The 22,763-nt window shown below is 38.5% G+C and overlaps 1 protein-coding gene and 1 non-coding gene across 2 annotated transcripts in view; one reads left to right on the top strand and one right to left on the bottom strand.

The window, feature by feature from the left end:
- The window catches only part of CRB1 (crumbs cell polarity complex component 1), a 285,021-nt gene that overhangs the window by 219,361 nt on the left and 42,897 nt on the right, over positions 1-22,763 (top strand). The window contains 4 exon segments of the mRNA XM_064272996.1: positions 1,842-2,798; positions 7,507-8,054; positions 9,853-10,018; positions 21,270-22,182. Of these exon segments, the coding sequence (XP_064129066.1) occupies positions 1,842-2,798; positions 7,507-8,054; positions 9,853-10,018; positions 21,270-22,182 (2,584 nt within the window).
- LOC111750728 (U6 spliceosomal RNA) lies at positions 18,925-19,030 on the bottom strand. Its single transcript, XR_002785816.1, has one exon. It is a non-coding gene; the product is annotated as a U6 spliceosomal RNA (small nuclear RNA).

The following is a 22,763-nucleotide window of genomic DNA, read 5'->3' as shown; positions in this document are numbered from 1 at the left end:
GAAGTATTAGTCTTTCATAATGAGAGATGCTATGTCAGTCTCAAAGTAAAAGCTCCTTAAGGAATTTTCAAGGGTAAATTCCACCATATGCTATTTTAGATTTATGAATTAATTTCAAACTCTAATCCCTGTATAAAATAAGACTGCTCCAGTTTTTTGTTTTTTTTTTTTTTTTTAGTATGTATAACAAGCAGTTTGGGGCACCCCCTCCCCGCCAAGAAGTTAATGAAACCTTTAACCCAGTGTGAGTTAAATGGATTCTGTTTGTTTTGATTCGGTCTGATTTTTTCTTCTGCTTTCATCATCCGTTTATTGTTGATCTTCTTTGCACCTCTCATGATTATTCCTTACTGGACTGTGGTAGAATTGCTGCTATTATTATTAGAATTTTAGTTTTTTTATCTTTAGTTTGTCAGTCTGTAGTTGCTTCAGTTGAAAGTTTAAATAAACATAATAGAAAAGCTATATTTCTATGGAGACTGTCTGCATCCAGTTTATTCTTCTGGATGCCTTTCCAAGTTACTTTTCATTGGAATTGGCAATTCTCTACTTGTGTGTTGCTGTAACTTTCTGTCTGTCGGATCAGAGATCAATTGATCAGCTGTACTGAGGCTGCTAGAAAAGTTTTATACTCTCCTCTTTGTTGCAGAAGCTGTTCTTCAATTATACCCTGTTTAGCAAAAGATAACCTGTTGGACATAGTTTTGAATCCTATGAAACTTCCTGTCTATTGATACTAAACACACCATTTGACCACAGCACCCTGGGTTGCTTGTTTGTTTGTTGTCTTACCATTTCATGTAGACAAAGGCATAGAGGCTCGAGTCAAATTGGCGCATTGCAGAAACTAGATAGAAATTTGTGATTACAGTATCAATTACGTAAATGAAGAGGTAGTTTAAGGTCAGATTGTATCAGTGCTTTTGATTTTAAAGATCAATCTTCTTAAGCCTTCGTTTCTTCTGTGAAATAGGTCTAAGATTACTTGCCCAGAAAATCTCAGTAGATATAAGGAGCATAAATAAATAATGTAGATGAAATTGGTAAAACCATGAAGTGCAAACCATATGTAAATTTTTGTTATCAGTATTTGTTCATTTGAACATCATTGGAAAAGCAATGACTATCACTCTTAAACAGTGTTTGATTTCTTCTTGTGGATTTGATTAAATGAATTGTCATAATTCTCTAATTAGATATCTTTCTTTTACTTGAAACTAGGAAAAAGACTAAACAAGAAAAGTGAATTAAAAAATATAAGCAGGAGCTTGTTATGGATTACAGTTCACAGTTCATGGGTTGAGGAAATGGCACCTCCCTTCCACTGACCTCAGAAGCCCTCCATGGTAGTCTAAACCGTAGGGACTAAGGGGAGCTACAAATAAAATAGAAGGCAAAATCACTGTTTCCAAGTGGAATATAAAGAAATTAACAGCCCAGAACAGGATAAAACAATATCTGAGAAAGGATTCCCCAAATAATGATTTGTACCTGGCATCACTGCCAAGAGCAATACTTTTCCTTATTCCTTATTCATTTTTATAACATCAGTGCTATCTGACATGATAGCTAACCTGGGCCAACCACTGTATTTGACGAATTACCTACTTCTACAGGAAGAATCCCAAGATCTGCCATGACCATACTGCTTCTCAAAACACATATGCGAGATGATATAATCTATTTTAGCATCCCTTAATGACTATTTACACATACCCTTATTATCGTCCTAAGCGTAATCTACATCTTTACTTGCACAAAATCACACATGAAAGTTATGTAAAACCTCTATTTCTGATCTGAATATACATAATTCCAGTCTATTCTTTATTATGTTACAGGAATCCACTGTGAAGGGGACATCGATGAATGTTCTTCAAACCCTTGCCAAAATGGTGGTACTTGTGAAAACTTGCCTGGCAGTTATACTTGTCATTGCCCATTTGGTAACTATTCTGGAATGTTTTTTGGAGGAGAGGACTGTTCTGATATTCTCCTGGGCTGTACCCATCACCAATGCCTCAATAATGGAATATGCATCCCTCACCTTCAAAATGGCCGGCATGGATTCAGCTGCCTTTGTCCATCTGGCTACACGGGGTCACTGTGTGAAATTGGCGCCACACTTTCTTTTGAGGGCAATGGCTTCCTGCGGGTCACAGGTGGCTCAGTTACAACCAAGGGCTCAGTTTGTAACACTGCCTTTAGGTTTCAGACTGTTCAGCTAAGAGTACTTCTACTTTTCCGAGGTGACAGGGACACGTTTGTGAAGCTCGAGTTGCTGAATGGTCACCTTCACTTAGCAATTCAAGTCAATAATCAGTCAAAGGTGCGTCTGTACATTTCCCACAACACCAGCGATGGAGAGTGGCATTCCGTGGAGGTAACACTTGCAGATGTTGTGACCCTTACCTTACTGGACAACTCCTGTGCAAAGGAGTGCATCGCTAAGGCGCCTTCTCCATTTGAAAGGGATCAACACATATGTGCTTTTCAAAACTCCTTTTTGGGTGGTTTACCAATAGAAGAGACTGGCAATGGTGATGTTCTCGTTAACACCTATCACGTACTATCTGCACCTTCGTTTGTAGGCTGTCTCCAAGACATTAAGATTGATTTGAATCACATTACCTCAGAGAACATTTCATCTAGCTCGTCATTAAACGTCAAGGCAGGCTGTGTGAGAAAGGATTGGTGTGAAAGCCAACCTTGTCAAAACAGAGGACGCTGCACCAACCTGTGGCTTGGTTACCAGTGTGATTGCCCCAGGCCCTACACAGGCCTGAATTGTCTAAGAGGTGAGAGAAACCTGGGCAGCTGGGAGCACTAAGGCTCAGGGCAGAGCAGCAACTGCAGTCGGAGCCAGTCTGCTTCACCCATTATGAAACACGATGAGCCCCAGAACCTCTGCTGTTGGCTTCCCACTGCTGAGAAAAAAGAATAGGGTAGCAATATGCATTAATTAATTTTGAGTGGATCTGTGAGACATCAAGGTTTCAATCTTTCGAAGAAGTAAACAAATAAGCTTGTAGCTTATAAAACGCTATTACAATTTTACCGTTTGCTGGGAGTCGGAGATTTAGTGTAAATCTTGTTTGAAAGTGAAATAATCTTTTAGAGTAAAGGGCTTAAGACATGAAACTAGTCAATACCAAGTCCAAGCATAATGTCTGGGGCATATTAGGTTCTCAGTAAATAATCATTTCCTTGCTCTTCTTTCTATGCCACTCACACTTGTTCCAAAGTGTGTTTAAGTTAAGCACTTTTACAAACCAGCTTTATTCAAAAGTAAGGTTGCATTGGAAAAACATATTCTAGGTAGATGTCTTAAAAGGAAAGAAATGAGAGAGAGGGAAAGAAAAGGAAAACATGGAAAGTAACAACGGTGAAACTTGATGGATGCCATAAAATAATTGATCTAATTTCCCTAGCAAACTACCTCTTGAAATCTATTTCAAAATCTGTAACTTCCAACATCATTCCAGAGATTGCTGTTGATAGTGATCAATACGTACCTGCTTCTTTTTATTAGTATCATGTATTGACAAAGTCTGAGAGGTAAATGCAACAGACTGCTTTGAAGTTCAACTGTAATTTACCCCATGATATTAGAGTAACTAAAAGTAGAACATCTGGTAAAGAGTCTTCTCTGCTTTATATGAAGTAAAATTAAAACCAGTCTTAGCCTAAACCCTTATTCCCATGTATGAATTGCTAAGAATTATTAGAACCTATTCACGGGTTTCCCCCCAACACAATATTCATTACAAATCATGGACCTGTCTGACATTGAAATATGGCATCTACTGGCTCTATGTAATATTTTAAATAGAATGCCAAGTTGTTTCATGATTTTTTTTTTTTTTAAAGGAGAAGAGGGGAAATTATGCTGAGGCTATGTTCACTTCTTGAAGAAAAATTTAATTGACCCAAGGCAATATTTTTACTACATATACAAAATAACAAACAGATGCTGACTCACTTTGACTGGCTTCCAGATGCAGTGACCCATGAGGTTAAAACAGACCATGGTGATGCTAACTGTCCTCCTAAATAGATTCAAGAGATTCCAGTTCAGTGGGTTCTGGTTTTCTTTGGTTTATTTTCTTCCAACTGGGAAAATCATGAACTTTTTTAACCAAGTTCCTGAGTTGTTCACTCTTCCCCCCTACCCTTCGGTTTCCTTATTCCCCACACTATTTGAAACTCTTTAAGCCTCATGAAAAATGCTTGACTTCAGAGGATTACTTTATAGGGAGGAATTTCTGTAAAATCTTTTCTTCCTGAAAATTCTTGGTATAGGTGTAAGGAAAATGATATTTTCCGTATCACCTCTTAGTCCTAAAATTAAAATATTCTGTATTTGCTAGCATCTTTGAAGAGTTTTTACTGGGGATTTAAACTCATTACAAAAGATAATTCTAAGCCTTAATGAGAACATGGAGTGTCTCTGTTACTGAACATGTTACACATACAGAAGGGAGAGAGGAGATGTACTCAAAAGCACCAAAGGCAAACTTTACCCAATTTGTGATTTTGGCTCAGTGTTTCCCAACCTTGGTAACATCTTGCAATGAGCAAGCCAACTGGATAGAGAATTTTGTTGGCTGAATAAATATGAAAGTCTTAGGACTCCCAAAGTCTCAAAGATTTTTTAAAAATCCTCAAATCTCAATAAGAAGGGTTCCGTGAAGTGTTTCTCAATAGTTAGTTCCCAGAAATTTCTACAAGGTCATCCCAGCACATCTTACTGTGTTGACTGTGTATAAGAACATGGAGCTTCCACGCTACTGTTCATAATGAGTGCATTCTCCCTTTGAAGAGTTTGATTTGTAGAGGCAATTTACATGTTTTATGTTCAGCCATACACTTAGAATTTGTGAGTCTCATACACTTAGAATTACAGTCCCTTAGATATAGAAGAAGGAGCCCTGGTGGCACGGTGGTTAAGTGCTTGACTGCTAACCAAAAGGTCAGCAGTTCAAGCCCACCAGCCACTCCACGGGAAAAAGATGTGGCAGTCTGCTTCTGTAAAGATTTAGTCTTGGAAACCCTATGGGACAGTTTTACTCTGTCCTGTAGGATTGCTATGAGTCGGAATCAACTCCACGGCAATGGGTCAGGTATAGAAGGGGTTTTGTTCCGTGACTTAATTTTTTACACTGTTGTGCCCGCCCAAGTGTAGTGGTCCAAACCTCTCCTTAAACATCTCTAGGAATGAAGAACTCACTCTTTTTATCTTGCCAGAAATTTCCAAAAAATGTTTTCTGATATTGGATTAAAATATGATTATCCACAGCTTTCATTCATTGGCAGTATTTTAACTCTTGAAACCATTTTAATATAAATCTTGCACCTTTTCTTACGTTTGAAGAAAATGTGAGAAAATTTGATATTGAAATCTTACATTTGAAGAAAAGTACTTTGTACCATCCATGCCATCACTTCTACATGCCAAACATCTCCATGCTTTCGTAATATTTTCCATATGACATAGTTTTCAGACATTTCATCAACTGATTTCTTTCTCTGGAATAAAGTCGCATATCTATATTTCTCCTACGACGGCAATACACAGTAGCATGTGGCTATAACCTGCCTTGTTCCAGATAATGTTCTTATATTTTTCAGCCTAAGATTACATTTACCTTTTGGCAGCCACATTCCATAATTGGCTCACTTTGAGTCATTCTCACTCACGGTGCCCCAGAATCCTATTTCTCCCACTCTAAACCAATGAAGAAATTTAAATCTGAGTGACTTTTATTTCTTATAAAATTTCATCCTGTATTCCATCAGTCATTAACATTTGAAGTTATTTTTCATTTGTATATGTAGTTCCTCTTCATGACATGTCAATAACAAACATGAGAATCATCACTTCCATGTCTACAGCCAAGCCATGTGTGGCTTCAGGTCTTTCTAACATCATTTAGCAAATCACACTCTGACTACTTGCTTGTGATTTCTGAAGAATAGGGTTGCTGGAGAGTCGAGCTTCTGAGAGAAAAAAAGAAAACAGTTTTTATGTCCTGTCTTTTAATCTGGATCCACAAAGTGATGCTTCAGGCAACCTAGGATGACCAGCAGGGACCCCACACCCCTCAGGCTGAGTGATTCAGTGCACATACCCAAACCTTAGGAGCTTCAAGAGCCAAGTTTTCTTATTAAGTATTTTATCTCATATGAAAGTGCTGCCATGTATTCAGAGATTTTAACCTCTTCAAAGGGGTTATTTTATCTACCAGTACACTTTGAAAGCTACCTGCAGTTGCCTAGAGCAGGTGGTCTCCAAATGCAGATTCAAAACACAATGTTCCTGTAGGAAATCAAGTCAGAGTTCTGAAAATATAGCCTTTTACACAGGGGATCTTAGAACACAGATGGTTGCCTAAGCAGTCTCACTATAGTTCAGCTGAACTATGTCTTACCTTTGCCCAAACTTTAAATGGACAATAAGATGACATTTCAACATGCCAGAAAAGGTTTTTTTTTTTTTAATTCAGATTAAAAAAAAAAAAAACCCAGTGCCGTCGAGTCGATTCCGACTCATAGCGACCCTATAGGACAGAGCAGAACTGCCGCATAGAGTTTCCAAGGAGCGCCTGGCAGATTCGAACTGCCGACCCTTTGGTTAGCAGCCATAGCACTTAACCACTATGCCACCAGGGTTTCCTTATTCAGATTAGGATGTAAAAACTTGAAGATTGTAATATCCTTAAGATAACACCTTTGTCGAGTTCACCAATGACCTCTAGATTGCAAAATTCAGTGGTCATTTGACAGTCCTGATCTAACCTGACCTATCAGCAGCAGATGACAGAGTTGAACACTCCTCCCTCCTGAAAAATCTTTCTGCACTAGGCTATGGGACATTACTCTCTTGGTTCTCTACCTATCTCACTGGCTGCCCTTTCTTCATCTACTTTACCTCCAAATGCCTAGTGGCTAGAGGGTCAGTTCTTGTACCTCATCTTTTCTCTATATATATTCACTTCCTTGGTAATCTCATACAGTCTTTTGGCTTTAACTACCACATATACACTGATATATTTGAAAGTATTATTGCAAGCCCATAACATCTCCCTTGAACATCTATATTCACTTGCTTACTTGGCAGTTGCACCTGGATATCTAAATTAAAAAAAAAAAAAAAGTTTCCATCAAGTTGATTCCAACTTATGGTGATCCTCTGTGTTACAGAGTACACATGTTCCATAGGGTTTTCTTGGCAATAACATTTACAGAAGCAAATAGCCAGGCTTTTCTTTCATAGCACTGCTGGGTGGGTTTGAACTGCCAACTTTGAGGTTAGCAGTTGATTGCAATGTAGTGATTTTCAGAATGAAACTTAGAAGTTCAGAAAATGAGGCCAAATTCACATACTATTGAATAAGCCTGTCCTGAACTCAAAAGTATATATGTCATTTTCACCTTCTGCTCCTTCTTACTTGTGAGATTTTAAATGTTTCTTCTTGTTTCCCCTCCTCTATTTTGATATTAAAGAGTATGTGTCAGGCAGATTTGGCCAGGCTAACTCCACTGGATATGCTGCTTTTAAACTCGTCAAGAGTTACAGAGAAAACTTCACTCTCTCCATGTTTGTTCGAACACGTCGACCATCAGGCTTGCTTCTAGCTATGGAAAACAGCACCTATCAATATATCCGTGTCTGGCTAGAGCACGGCAGACCAGCAATGCTGACTCCAAGTTCTCCCAAAATAGTAGTAAGATTTGTTCTTAATGATGGAAATGCCCACTTGATATCTTTGAAAATCAAGCCAAATAAAATTGAACTGTATCAGTCTTCACAACATCTAGGATATATTTCTTCTCCTACATGGAACATCCAAAAAGGAGATGTTATCTACATTAGTGGCCTGCCTGACAAGCAAAAGACTGAAGCTAATGGTGGGTTCTTCAAAGGCTGTATCCAAGATTTAAGATTAAACAACCAAAATCTGGAATTCTTCCCAAATTCAACCAACCATGCAACCCACAATCCAATTCTTGTCAATGTTACTCGAGGCTGTCCTGGAGACAACACCTGCAAGGTAGGATTATTCATACCAACTATTTTCATGTTCCATGCTAAATTTTTACTTTAACTGTACCAGCTTATTAAAACTACTGTTTGTATATGAAGACAATATTACTAGCCCACCAGCAGTAGCATAATTCTTTGTCAATATTTTCCAAGCAGTACTGAGGGACTTATTTTGAGTCATAAAGTCACAGAGGCATTAGTGGTTCAATGTTAGAATTCTCCCCTTCCACCCGGGAGTCCCAGGTTCTATTCTCAGCCCATGTACCTGTCTGTCAGTGGAGGCTTTCATGTTGCTATGATCCTGAACAGGTTTCAGCAGAGCTTCCAGACTAAGACAGACTGGGAAGAAAGGCCTGGCAATCTACCTCTGAAAATCAGCCAGTGAAAACCCTATAGGTCACAACAATCCTTTCCACCATCAATCATATGGATGGCACAGGACAGGGCAGTGCTTGGTTCCATTGTGCTTGGGGGCTATATGAGTCAGGGGCCCACTGGACAGCATCTAACAAGAACAATAATAAAAACATAGCCTTGAACTTATCGGCATCACGGTCTATTTAACCAACCAAGACACCTTCAGCAGCATGCTTCCCTGACCTCCATAACAACCAGATTACTCAAGGAGTATTAGTATTTTATTTTCTTAAACCCTTGATGGCAGCCCAGAGATTTAACTGAGTTAACACTTTTTAGGAGACACCATTAACTTTATCTTAAATGTCCAGCTACTGTTTTGCACTTTTATTAAGCCAACAAGAAAAAATGATCTGAGAAATAGCTTTCTTATGGTAGCTGGATTTGACATCCTCTAAAATAATTTTCCAGAGCACGTGCTTTACTTTATCTCAGCAATCTCTTCCAAAACCTGCTTAAATATATGAATTGGCCAGCTCTGCATGGCCTTTCAAAGGAAAACACATTTATATTTGTGGAACATTTATTGAGCTCCAACTGCTGCCACGCACTATGCTTGTTGCTGAATTTACAAAATGAATTATTGTTAACATTATTATAGGAGTATGTTCAATGTGACAAGCACTGTTTTATATCAATTAATTCATTTAATTCTGTTAAAGAACTGCTGTATTAAGTAGGCATTATTATCATCCCTCATTTACAATATTTACACTGACCACCACCATTTACATTATTTACAGATAAAGGAACTGAAGTTTAGAAATTTTATGTAACTATGTGAAATACATGGTGAATAGTGGAGCAGAGATATACAGTCTGGGCTTTCAGAAATTCTTTTGTAAATATTTTTATTTTGAATAATTTATAAGCAACCTTGTGAGAACTAAAATAACAATAGTATGTCTCTGATTTAGAGGCAGAACAAACTGGGTGAGGGGCTTAGGGGTGTCCCTGAATTAGGACCTGGAAGATCTAGGTACCAAGCTTCGTTATTTGACTTCTTTATAAAATCTTGGGTAGTTAGAAGGGCCTCAGCTTCCTCAACTGTAAAAACAGAAATGATAATACTTATCTTAAATGATAGTTAATGTACGTAAAAGTACCTGGTAATTTGTAAATTATGAAGAATATTGTTACTCCTTTCAGAATCCTCCTTATGTAGTAGTAGGTCATCAATTTGACACAACCTTTCTCTCTGCCTTTCTCCTTTCTGCCCTCTCTCTCACTTCTAGAAACGAGTTGGCAGTAGTAGCAGTAAGTCTTACTCTTCTATTTCTTCATAAAATGTAAAGATGTAAGAGAATTGGCACTTGAAAATATCGTCTTCAACATTTTGATATATAGTCACCAGTGATTTTTATGCCTATGATTTCTCTTCTGCTTAGTCCAACCCCTGTCACAACGGAGGTGTTTGCTACTCCATGTGGGAGGACTTCTCCTGTTCCTGCCCTCCAAACACAACTGGGAAAGCCTGTGAGGATGTTCAGTGGTGTGAACTCAGCCCATGTCCTCCAAAAGCCCAGTGCCAGGTGGTGCCTCAAGGATATGAGTGTAGGTAGAGTTCAAACATATCATCCATCCGGTTTAATTGGGTGTTTCAATTTTTCCAGGAAGAAACACAGAAAAGAATGCAGAACGAAACCAGCTTATTGAAGAAAATTATGGCTCTTTCCCCTAATCTGAGTATAAAATGAACTCCATAGGCCTCTTGCCTCATCCCGCCCCTGGATGTCTGGGTGGGAAATGGGAGCGGTAACCTAACTTAGATCCTTAACCATTTAAAGCTTATTTCTGAAGAAAGAATTAACCAAATAATGACTGGCTTCTAACCCCCTCATTATTGGGAATACAGAGTACTTGGGCTAGGGTCAGCTGCCTGCCATTTATCAACTCAGGCCTTAGGCAATTCACTTAACTTCCATAATGGGAAGCATCCTCACCTGTAAAATGAGGATTACAAAGTCCGCTTGATGGGTTTCTTTGTGGTGATCATACAATCTTATGTCTAAAGAGCCAAATACATTAGGCGCTCTATTAACATTTGGTGTTAATATTTCGGTAGTCCTTGGGTGGTGCAAACAGTTAACAGGCTCAGCTGCTAACCAAAAAGTTGGTGGTTTGAACCCACCCAGAGACATCTTGGAAGAAAGACTTCAAAAAATCCGCCATCGAAAACCCTGTGAAGCACAGTTCGACTCTGACACACATGGGTCGCCATGAGTTGGAATCAACTAGCCAGCAGCTGGACTAGTACTACTATTTCCCTCAATCTGGAATATTTTCCTGCATAGCTTTGGTATGACAGAACACAATTTTCCAAATGTTAGCAATTTGGGCATCATATTCACAATTTTTGACTATTGTGAAGGATCATTATACTAAGTAGCTACACCATTATACTCTTTCTCTCCCACTTCAAATAATGCAGAGCCCAATCTATAGCAAACCCTTTATGATTGCATTGAATTCTAATTGCGTTCCCTTTTTCAGGAGCCCTGGTGGCACAGTGGTTAAGAGCTCGGCTGCTAACCGAAAGGTCGGCAGTTCAAATGTACCAGCTGCTCCTTGGAAACCCTCTGGGGCTGTTCTACTCTGTCCTATAGGGCACTATGAGTCATAACCAACTCGACAGCAATGGGTTTTCAACATTATTTCCCTTTTTCTAAGATTTCGCTGCTAAAATTTTTCTCACTCTTCGGCATCATCCATTTTCCCATAAGCATATAAACTCACTGTCAAATCTCCTCATGACAAAAAAGTTGCCTTGATTCTCTTTCCCCCATCCCCACCAGCTACCAACCCATTTCTCTGCTTCCTTTTGTGGTGAATCCCATCTAAAAAGTTGTCTTCAATACGTATATGATGTTTCACTCTATTTTCACTTTAACTGCATTCTATCAGGCTCCAGCACACCACCACTAGTCCCATCTTGAAATGTCTTAACCCAGAGCTTCACAGATTACCTTCATCACTTCCTTCAGGTTTCCGCTCAATATCCACTCACCTGGCTTTATTTTTCTTCATATCTCTTACCACACCTTAGTATTTTGTTATATATGTATTTGTTTATTTGTTTATCATCTCTCTCCTCACCTGAATATAAGTTTCCTAAGAGAAAGAAATTTTCTAGATTGTTCCCTTGTTACTCTTAGCACTAAAAATGATGCCAAACATATAATAGGGTTTCAATGAACACTTGTTAAATGAATAAATTCACTTACTGTTTTTCATCAAATGAACTCAGCATTTTCACCTGACTGCTGTGGACATTAAGTAGTTATCTGCTTACAATAAATACGTATCATAAAATACCTCGGAAAACGATGCTCTAATGTAATGTATTAGAATTAGAGAACAGAATGACCTGAATTCCTTAGCAACAATAGCCTATTTAGAATAAACTCCAGTAACTGAGGAAAAGAGAAAAATGTATCTAGTTTTTGTTTATATATTTTAATATGTATTAAAAGTATATGAAATATATTCTATATATACATAAAAAGTTTCCTAGAACATATTTACTTGGTTTCATATTTAAGAATACATATTATGCATGTACATAAAGCATGATGAGCTGACATAAACAATATAACATGATTTCTAATATGGCACAGAATTTTAAATACAAACTTTTCCATTTTCTACTGTAAAAATGACTTCTACAGTTTATTAAGTCTAAGAACTCAGCTGCTAACCAAAAGGCTAGTAGTCTTAATCCACCAGCCGCTCCTTGTAAACCATACACGGGCAGTTCTACTCTGTCCTACAGGGTTGCTATAAATTGGAATGGATCGACAGCAACGGGTTTTTTGGGTGGTACAAACAGCTAAGCGCTGGAAAGCTTAACTGTCCAAATCCACCCAGAGTCGCCTGGGAAGACAAGGTCACAGACTTGAAAACTCTGTGAAGTGGTTCTACTTTGCACGCATGAGGTCGCCATGAGTTGGAACCAACTTTACAGCAACTAACAACAGCAAACAGTTTATTAATTATCAACCTTTTTGACTTAAATGGTAAGTCGTGAATTCCAGCAGTGTTTTACAAAGGGCTTTAAATCGTTTTGAACCTATTCAAGAAGAACAGACAATAGGATTTCTAAAAACAGTGGCAGCCCAAAAACAACGTCTCTGATGTACACTGCTCTTCAGTGACACAGAAAACATTTTAAGGTTTGGGCATACGTGTATCAGAAGGAAGTGGTGTGATTTCTCACCTTTACTGCATTGCTGCTGCAAAAAGAGTAGAAAGTCTGGCTCTGACCCTCCAAAATCCCAGTAACATTTTTTTTTTTTTAATATGACAGCTTAGTGAACAGAGAAAATTTAAATTAAGAGGAGGGGTAAAGTTTTCCTAATTGACAGGCATGAATGCCAGAATTCACTTTTGCTACTTTGAATAATTTCACTTTGATGTGATCTCATAACCCGGTTGTATTTTTCTTCAAGTAAAATATTTCAAGAAGATTAGGTCCCCTAGAACAACATACTCTCTGGAGTACAGCTCACAGCATTACCCTGAGTTTGTTTTGGGGTTGTTAATCATCCCTTTCTCTGTTTCCTATCAGAAAACCTAGACTTAAAAATTTACAACCTACCTTAGACACAGGTGTGTTTATTATGGCAACGTTCCCTGAACAAAAGGCAAAATAGAAAGTTTGTTATGGCTGTTGTAGTTTAGACCCAGATCACAAGAAGTGATTTCAGTGTTATCAGCAATATTAGCAAAGCAAAATTTTTATCTAGAATTATAGAAGTGCTCTTCCTTTAGGAGTTGTAGGGCTAATGAGACTTATCATTCTAACATTTACTTAAAATATTTAATGAGACACTTGTTGCTTTTTCCCTTTCCAGCTCCTGACTCAAAACCAGATAGAAACAACACCACAATCAAAACAATAAAATCAAGTGAAATTTTAACCCAAACCAATGACACACATGAATTTTGTCCTGCTATGGTTTCTAAACATTATCTCACTTTCCAGAATAAAGGATGGAGGAGTTTTATACATTATTCATTTAGTCAGTGTTTACTGAGGACCTACTATATGTCAGACAAGGTCCTAGACACAAGGATTTAGTGATAACCTAGGCGGAGAAAATCTCTGATCCCATAAATCTTGTGTTCTAGTGCAAAAAGACAGTCGAAAAACAAGTAGGCAAACAAATGATGTAATTTCAAATGAAGACAAATGCTGTAAAGAAAATAAAGCAGAGAATAGTATAGAGAGAGGTTGTAGAGAGAGAGCTATTTCAACTTGGATAGTCAGGAAATGCTTCCCAGAGGAGGTGGCATTTGAACAGGTATTAATGTGGAGAAAAAGCCACATGTGGGAAGATTTGGGGGAAAAATATTCTGGGAGTATGTCACAGCAGCAAAAGACCTAGGCTGTGAACAAACTTGGTGTCTTCAAAGAAAGGCAAAAAGCTTTTGTGGCTGTGGCATAGAATGAGGAAAAGTGTGGTGGAAAATGGGACTGAAAAGCTAATCAGAGGTCAGGTGAGATATACTCTTCTAGGCCTTAGGACTTCATTCTGGATATGATGGCGACTAATAGGTGGTGTTGAACTAACAAGTGGTTGTTAACTTGATCTGCAGGGCAATGGAAGCAGAGACACTAAAAAGAAATTATTCTTTATCAAAGATGCTGGTGGTTGAGTGGGGTGCCCCAAAAGTGGGGCAAAGATAGAGTTTTAAGATCAAATGCTACTGACCGCTGAAATAAGAGTAGAGAATTCTCTATTGGATGAGTAGCATGTAGGTCACTGTGATCCTGACAAGAGTGAATTCAGCAAAGCAATGGGGACAAAAGCTTGAGTGGCATATTTTGAAGAGAGAATAGGGTATGATAAAGTGGGGATGATGAGGGTATATCTTCTGGAAAAAACAAGAAATGGGGAAATAGCAGAAGGAGGGATGAGTCAGGGTAGTGCTTTTGGGTCTTATGTGTATTTTTATTTTTTAAGGTGGGAGTAATTACAAAATATTTGTATACCGAAGGAAACAATAAAAAGAGAAAAATGATGATGCAGGGCAGAAAGAGAATACATGTAGGAACAATGTCCTAGAAAGGGGGAAAATAAATGACAGCTAATGCATGAGTGGAGGAGTTGACCTTCAGTGGGAGTAAGGACAGTTCATCTATTCTAATGGGGAGGAAGGCAGAGTGGACCCAGGTGCTCTTAGATATACTGATTTGGTGGAAAGCTGAGGCAGTTCTCCTTTCTCATATTTTCTCAAGAAAATGTGAAAGGAGACCATCAGGTGAGTTAGAATTAAATATTTCAGGACATAAAGAAGATGTGGCCCTAAAAAGATAAAATACTTAGGAATAAATCTAACCAGGGACATAAAAGGCCTATACAAAGAAAATTACAAAACAGTATTGCAAGAAACCAGAAGAGACTTACATAAATGGAAAAACGTACCATGTTCATGGATAGGAAGACTCAACATTGTGAAAATGTAAATTCTACTCAAAGCGATATACAAATATAATGCAATCCCAATCCAAATATTAACTTTAACAGCACTCTTTAATGAGATGGAAAAACTAATCATCAACTTTAAACGGAAAGGAAAGAGGCCCTGGATAAGAAAGCAGTATTGAAGAAAAAGAACTAGGAGGCCACACACTAACTGATCTCAGAACTTGCTCTACCAAACCCATTGCCACTGAGTCGATTCCGACTCATAGCGACCCTATAGGACAGAGCACTACTGCACCATTGGGTTTCCAAGAAGCGGCTGGTGGATTTGAACTGCCAACCTTTTGGTGGGCAGCTGTAGCTCTGTGCCACTGTGCCATCGGGGCTCCACACATGCCTCATACTACCTGATCTTAAACCTACTATACAGCCATGGTATTCAAAACAGCCTGATCCTGGTACGATGACAGACACACAGACCAATGGAACAAAATTGAGAACCCAGATATAAATACATCCACTTATGGTCAGCTGATCTTTGACAAAGGACCAAAATCCATCAAATGGGGAAAAGACAGCCTTTTTAATAGATGGTGCTGGTAAAACTGGATGTCCATCTGTAAAAAAATGAAACAGGACCTGTACCTCACATCGTACACATAAACTAACTCAAAATGGATCAAATACCTAAATATAAAACCTAAAATGATAAAGATCATGGAAGAGAAAATAGGGACAAAGCTAGGGGCTCTAATACACAGCATAAATAGAACTCATACCATAACTAACAATGCACAAACACAGGAATATAACCTAGATAACTGGGAGCTCCTAAAATTATACACTTATGCTCATCAAAAGAATTCCCCAAAAGAGTAATAAGAGAACCTACAGACTAGGAAAAAAAAAAAAATTGGCTACAACATATTCAACAAGGGTCTAATCTCCAAAATCTATTGAATAATTCAACAGCTCAATAACAAAAAGATAAATAATCCCGTTAACAAATGGGCCAACAATATGAACAGACACTTCACCAAAGACAGCTAACAGACACGTGAGAAAATGGGTATTAGCCATTGTATTTGTTACTAAGTACCCTTAAGTTGGTTCCACCTTGTAGTGATTCTACGTACAACAGAACGAAACTCTGCCCAGTCCAGTGCCATCCTCACAGTCCTTGCTACGTTTGAGCCTGTTGTTGCAACCACTGCGTCAATCCATCAACTTGAAGGTCTTCCTCTTTTTTGCTGACCCTGTACTTTACCAAGCATGATGTCCTTCTCCAGGAAGTGATCTCCCCTGATAACATGTTCAAAAGTATGTGAGACAGATTCTCACTATCCTCACTTCAAAGGAGCATTCTAGCTGCACTTCTTCCAAGGCAGATTTGTTTGTTCTTCTGTCAATCCATGGTGTATTTAATATTCTTTGCCAACACCATTATTCAAAGGCATCAATTCTTCAGTTTTCTTTATTCATTTTCCAGCTTTCACATGCATATGAAATAATTGAAAATACCATGGCTTGGCTTACATTAGTCCTGAAAGTGACATCTTTGTTTTTTAACACTTTAAAGAAGTCTTTTGCAGCAGACCTGCCCAAAGCAATGTGTAGTTTGATTTCTTGACTGCTGCTTTCATGCAATGATTGTGGACCCAAGAAAAAAGAAATCCTTGACAAATTCAATATTTTCTCCAATTATCATGACGTTGCTTATTGATCCCATTGTGAAGAATTTTGCTTTCTTTATGCTCAGGTGCAATCCATACTGAAGGCTGTGGTCTTTAATCTTCATCAATAAGTGCTTCAAGTCCTCTTTACTTTCAGCCAAGCAAGGTTGTGTCATCCACACATTGCAGGTTGTTAATGAGTCTTCCTCTAATCCCGATGCCCCATTCTTCTTTATAGAGTCCTGTTTCTTGGATTATTTGCTCAGCATACAGATTGAATAAGTACGGTGAAAGGGTACAACTCTGACACACACCTTTCCTGAATTTATACCACAAGTATTCCCTTGTTCTGTTTGAACAGCTGCCTCTTGGTCTATGTACAGTTTCCTCATGAGCACAATTAAGTGTTCTGCAATTCCTGTTCTTCACAATGTTATCCATAATTTGTTATGATCCACACGGTTGAATGCCTTTGCGTAGTCAATAAACCCAGGTAAACATCTTTCTGGTATTTCTGTTTTCAGCCAAAATCCATCTGACATCAGCAATGATATTCCTCATTCCATGACCTATTCTGAATCAGGCTTGAACTTCTAGCAGTTCCTTGTAACTGCTTTTGAGTGATCGTCAGCAAAATTTTACTTGTGTGTGATATTAATGATATTACTTGATAATTTCTGAATTCTGTTGGATCAACTTTCTTTGAAATGGGCATAAGTGTGGATCTCTCCCAGTTGTTTGGCCAGAAAGCTGTATTCCAAATTTCTTGACATAGACATGTGAGCACCTCCAGAGCCGCATCCTTTTCTTGGAACATCTCAACTGGTATTCTGTCAATTCCTGGACCTCTTTTTTTTTTTTTTTTTGCCATTCCCTTCAGTGCAGGTTGGACTTTTTCTTTCAGTACCATTGATTCTTGATCATGTGTTACATCTTGAAATAGATGAACATCAACCAATTTTTTTTGACACAGTGACTCTGTGTGTTTCTTCCATCTTTTTTTTTTTGATGCTTCCTGCATCGTTCAATATTTTCCCCGTAGAAACCATCAATAATGCAACTCGAGGCTTTAATTTCTTTCTTCAGTACTTTCAGCTTGCGAAAAGCCAAGTGTGATCTTCCCTTTTTGTTTTCTAACTCCAAGTCTTCGCACATTTCCTTGTAACACTTTACTTTGTCTTCTCAAGCTGCCCTTTGATATTGTCCATTCTGCTCTTTTACTTCATTTATTCCATTCGCTTTAGCTACTCTATCTTCAAGAACAAGTTTCAGAGTCTCTTCTGTCATTCATTTTGGACTATTCTTTCTTCCCTCTTTTTTTAATGACCTTTTGATTTCTTCATGTAAGATGTCCTTGATGTCTTCCCACAACTCATCTGGTCTGTCATTAGTGTTCAATGCATCGAATCTACTCTTGAGATGGTCTGTAAATTCAAGTGGGATATACTCAAGGTCGTATTTTGGCTGTCATGAACTTGCTCTAGTTTTCAACTTCAACTTGAACTTACATACAAGCAGGTGATGGTCTGTTCCAGTTTTCCCCTGGCCTTATTCTGACTGATGATATTGAGATTTTCCATCCTCTCTTTTCAGAGGTGTAGTCAATTTGATTCTTGTATTTTCTATCCAGTGAGGTCCACATATATAGTCACCATTTTTGTTGGTGAAAAAAGGTATTTGCAATGAACAAGCCATTGGTCTTGCAAAATTCTATCACTCAGTCTCTGGCATTGTTCCCATCACCAAGGCCATATTTTTAAACTCTCAGTCCTTCTTCTTTGTTTCCAACTTTCACATTCCAATGCATCTTGATTGCATGTTTGATCAATTTCACACTGCAGAAGTTGGTAAAAATCTTCAATTTCCTCATTTTTGGCCTCAGTAGTTGGTGTATAAACTTGAATAATAGTTACATTAACTGGTCTTCCATGTAAGCATATGGATATCATCCTGTAACTGTCAGTATTACACTTCAGGATGGATCTTGAAATGTTATTTTTGACAATGATTGTGATGTCTTTCCTCTTTAATTTGTCATTCTCAACATAGTAGACCATGTGATTGCCTGGTTCAAACTACTCAGTACCAGTCAATTTCAGCTCAGTAACACCTGGGATAGCAATCCTTATGCAGCCCGTTTCATTTTTGACAACTTCTAATATTCCTAGCCATTATAAAAAAACAAAAAGAAAAAACAAAAGCCCGTTACCGTCAAGTCAATTCTGACTCATAGCGATTCTATAGGACAGAGTAGAACTGCTCCATAAGGTTTCCAGCGAGAGGCTGGTGTATTGAAATTGCCAACTTTAGAGTTAGCAGGCATAGATAGCTCTTAACCACTACGCTACTAGGGCTCAAAAAAAATATGGAATGCTTCACAAATTTGCATGTCATCCTTGAGCAGGGGCCATGCTAATCTTCTCTTATCATTCTAATTTTAGTACATGTGCTGCCGAAGCAAGCACTATCAGCCTTTAGAGGAGAGCAAATCGAAACTATGACGGGATACCATCTCACCCCGACATAATAGGCACTAATCAAAAAAAACAGAAAATAATAAATGTTAGAGAGGTTGTGGGGAGATTGGAACACTTATGCCCTGCTGCTGGGAATGTACAAAGGTACAATCACTACAGAAAATGATATGGCGCCTACTTAAAAATCTAGAACTAGAAATACCATATGATCCAGCAATCCCACTCCCAGGAATATATCCTAGAGAAATAAGAGCCATCACACAAGTAGACATATGCACACCCATGTTCATTGCAGCATTATTAACAATAGCAAAAATATGGAAACAACCTAAGTGCCCACCAGGAGACGAATGGATAAACAAATTGTGGATACATAATCACAACTCCATGATGATAAAGAAACATGATGAATCCTCAAAACATCTCACAACATAGATGAATCTGTAGGGCATTATGCTAAGTGAAATAAGTCAGTCACAAAAGGACAAATATGATATGAGACCACTATTTATGAAAACCCAAGAAAAGGCTTACACACAGGAAAAAAAAACACTCTTTGATGATTATGAGGGGTGGGGGGAGGAAAAATCACTAACTAGATAGTAGGCAAGTGTTAACTTTGGTGAAGGGAAAGGCAATACACAATATAGGGGAAGTCAGTACAACTTTATCAACACAAAGTCATGGAAGCTTCCTAGACACATCCAAACACCTTGAGGGACCAAGTTACTGGGGCTGAGGCCTGAGATCATGATCTCAGGGGACATCTAGGCCAATTGGTGTAACATAGTTCATAAAGAAAATGTTCTACATCTTATTTTGGCGAGTAGTGTCTGGGGGTCTTAAAGGACTGTGAGCGGCCACCTAAGATACATCTGCTGGCCCCATGCAGTCTGGAGCAAAAGAGAATGAAGTAAATCAAAGGCACAAGGAAAATACAAGTTCAAAGGGCTAATGGACCACCTGAATCATAGCCTCCACCATCCTGAGCCCAGAAGAAATAGATGGTGCCCAGCTACCACCACCGATGGCCCAGGCAGAGGAGGAAAAAAATGTAAAACAAAATTCAAATTCACAAAAAAAGTCCTGGCTTACTGGTCTTACGGAGACTGGATGAACTCTTGAGACTATGGCTCCCAAACATCCTGCTAACCCAGAACCAAAGCTGCTCCCAAAGTCTACCTTCAGCCAAAGATTAGACAGGCCTATAAAACAAACAATAACACACATGAAGAGCATGCTTCTTAGTTCAGTCAAGTATTTGAGAGTAAATGGGCAACACCAGCATAAAAGCAGACGAGAAGACAGGAAGGGACAGGGAAGCTGGACGAATAGACATGGGAAGCCCAGGGTGTAAGGGGAAAGGGGGAGAGTGCTGACACATTGCAGGGATTGCAATCAATGTCACAAAACAATTTGTGTGTAAATTTTTTAATGAGAAGCTAATTTGAGCTGTAAACTTTCACCTAAAGCACAATAAAATAAAATGTGAACTAACGATCTTGTAGAATGGGAAGAACACTTTAGTAGAAAGTATAATATCATTGCCCAAAAGTGTGGTGCGCATATACACTATGTGAGCATAAATTTAAAGTGAGAGCAATTCATATGGTTGCCTATTTTTCTCCAGCCACATGCAGCTACTTGAGTGTAGGTAGAGTTGATAGACTGGCACATGATTGGAGTTTTGCCTGGTAAGTAAATCAGTCATTTTGGAATCCTGCTTTTGATTGCTTACTGGTCAGCTTGATCTGTAGCCAAACTCTACTGTTAATTTGCTCTGTCACCCTAGCCAGATTTATGATTTCCTTGTGCTTAATTTCTTTATGTGTAAAACGTTTAGTATTTTGTTTGTGAGAGCGTCTACAAGATAAGTACTGTTTTGCCTTAGGATTTCAATGGAAAAGAAATGTATGGTTTGGGTTTTGGTATCAGACCAACCAGATTTGGTATTCTGACTTTATCATTTGTTAGCCACGTGACCATGAGCAAATGACTTAACTTCTATAAATCTCAGTTTCTTCCTCTGTAGAGTGGGGATAGTCATAGTCATAATAATACCTGTATACAAGGGTTCTGTATTAGAAATAATGTAAAAGCAACTAGCGCAGCGCCTAACGTGTACATGATGGTCATTAGTATGATGATAGTTATGCTTAATAAAGGTAATTAGTCCAACATTTCAGTTTGAATAAATTCATCGATTAGTATTGCCTTCTCTCTTTAGGTATCGCAAATGCTGTCTTTAATGGACAAAGCAGTGAAATATTATTCAGGAGCAATGGGAATATTACCAGAGAACTCACCAACATGACATTTGGTTTCAGAACAAGAGATGCAAATGTTACAATATTACATGCAGGAAAAAAACCTGAATTTCTTAATGTGGGCATTCAAGACTCAAGATTATTATTTCAACTGCAAAGTGGCAACAGTTTTTATATGCTGAGCCTGACAAGTTTGCAGCCAGTAAATGATGGCACTTGGCACCAAGTGACTCTTTCCATGACAGACCCACTGGCCCAGTCCTCCAAGTGGCAAATGCAAGTGGACAAACAAACACCATTTGTGACCAGTGCAGTTGCTACTGGAAACCTCAACTTTTTGAAGGCTGATACAGACATTTATGTTGGTAACCGAACTTTGGACAAGATGAATGGCTTGCAAGGGTGTCTAAGTACAATAGAAATCGGTGGTATTTATCTCTCTTATTCTGAAAATGTTCATGGTTTCACTAATAAACCCCAGGAAGAGCAGTTTCTCAAAATCTCTACAAATTCGGTGGTTACTGGTTGTTTAGAGCTAAATGCCTGCAACTCCAATCCATGTTTGCATGGCGGAAATTGTGAAGATATCTACAGCTCTTATCATTGCACCTGTCCCTTGGGATGGTCAGGGACACACTGTGAACTCAGCATTGATGAATGCTTTTCAAACCCCTGTATCCATGGTAACTGCTCCGACAGAGTTGCAGCCTACCACTGCACTTGTGAGCCTGGATACACAGGCGTGAACTGTGAAGTGGAGATAGACAATTGTCAAAGTCACCAATGTGCAAATGGGGCCACCTGCATCAATGAAACTAATGGCTATTCTTGCCTCTGTTTGGGAAATTTTACAGGAAAATTTTGCAGGTGAGCATAAAATCCATATGAAGTTTGGACTTTAGTTTAGAGCTATGCTCTGTATTTTCCATGTCTAATTGAAAAGCTCTCTCTTCAAGGTATGTAAATACAGGCTGTGCTGAACACAGTTCAGCACAGTTGGTCCCGTAAAGACAGGATCTCACTAGCTAGAATGTTCTACATGTAAGAATGGGAGTGTCTTGAGGAGGCTGCCAAGCAAAATGTTTTCTCAGTCATCTTTGTTAAAATGTATCTCATGAACTATAGCCCCAGAGTCTGACAATCTTAATGTCTTGGGGCTGGGGGGCAGAGGGGGGGAGAGGGGAGAAATGGGAGAGGAGGAAGATTACCAATAGATGCAAAAAGTTGAATTTTAGTATTCTTAGGGAAGGCATGACTCCTACCATTAAAATGATGCTTGGGTTATTTCAGACAGGTAAATACTGTAAAATCCTGGAAAGACTTCTTTAAAGTATGACTTCAAAACCATAAAATCATGACACTCATACAAATATGGAATAAATATGTTGAGGATTTTATTTAACCATTAATTAAAGAGGGAAACAGTAAGATACAAAAACTATTTCAAAGGGCAA

Source organism: Loxodonta africana, chromosome 20 (assembly GCF_030014295.1).
Source record: "Loxodonta africana isolate mLoxAfr1 chromosome 20, mLoxAfr1.hap2, whole genome shotgun sequence".
Taxonomy (NCBI): Eukaryota; Metazoa; Chordata; class Mammalia; order Proboscidea; family Elephantidae; genus Loxodonta; species Loxodonta africana.
This window is presented reverse-complemented; position numbering and strand designations above follow the sequence as displayed.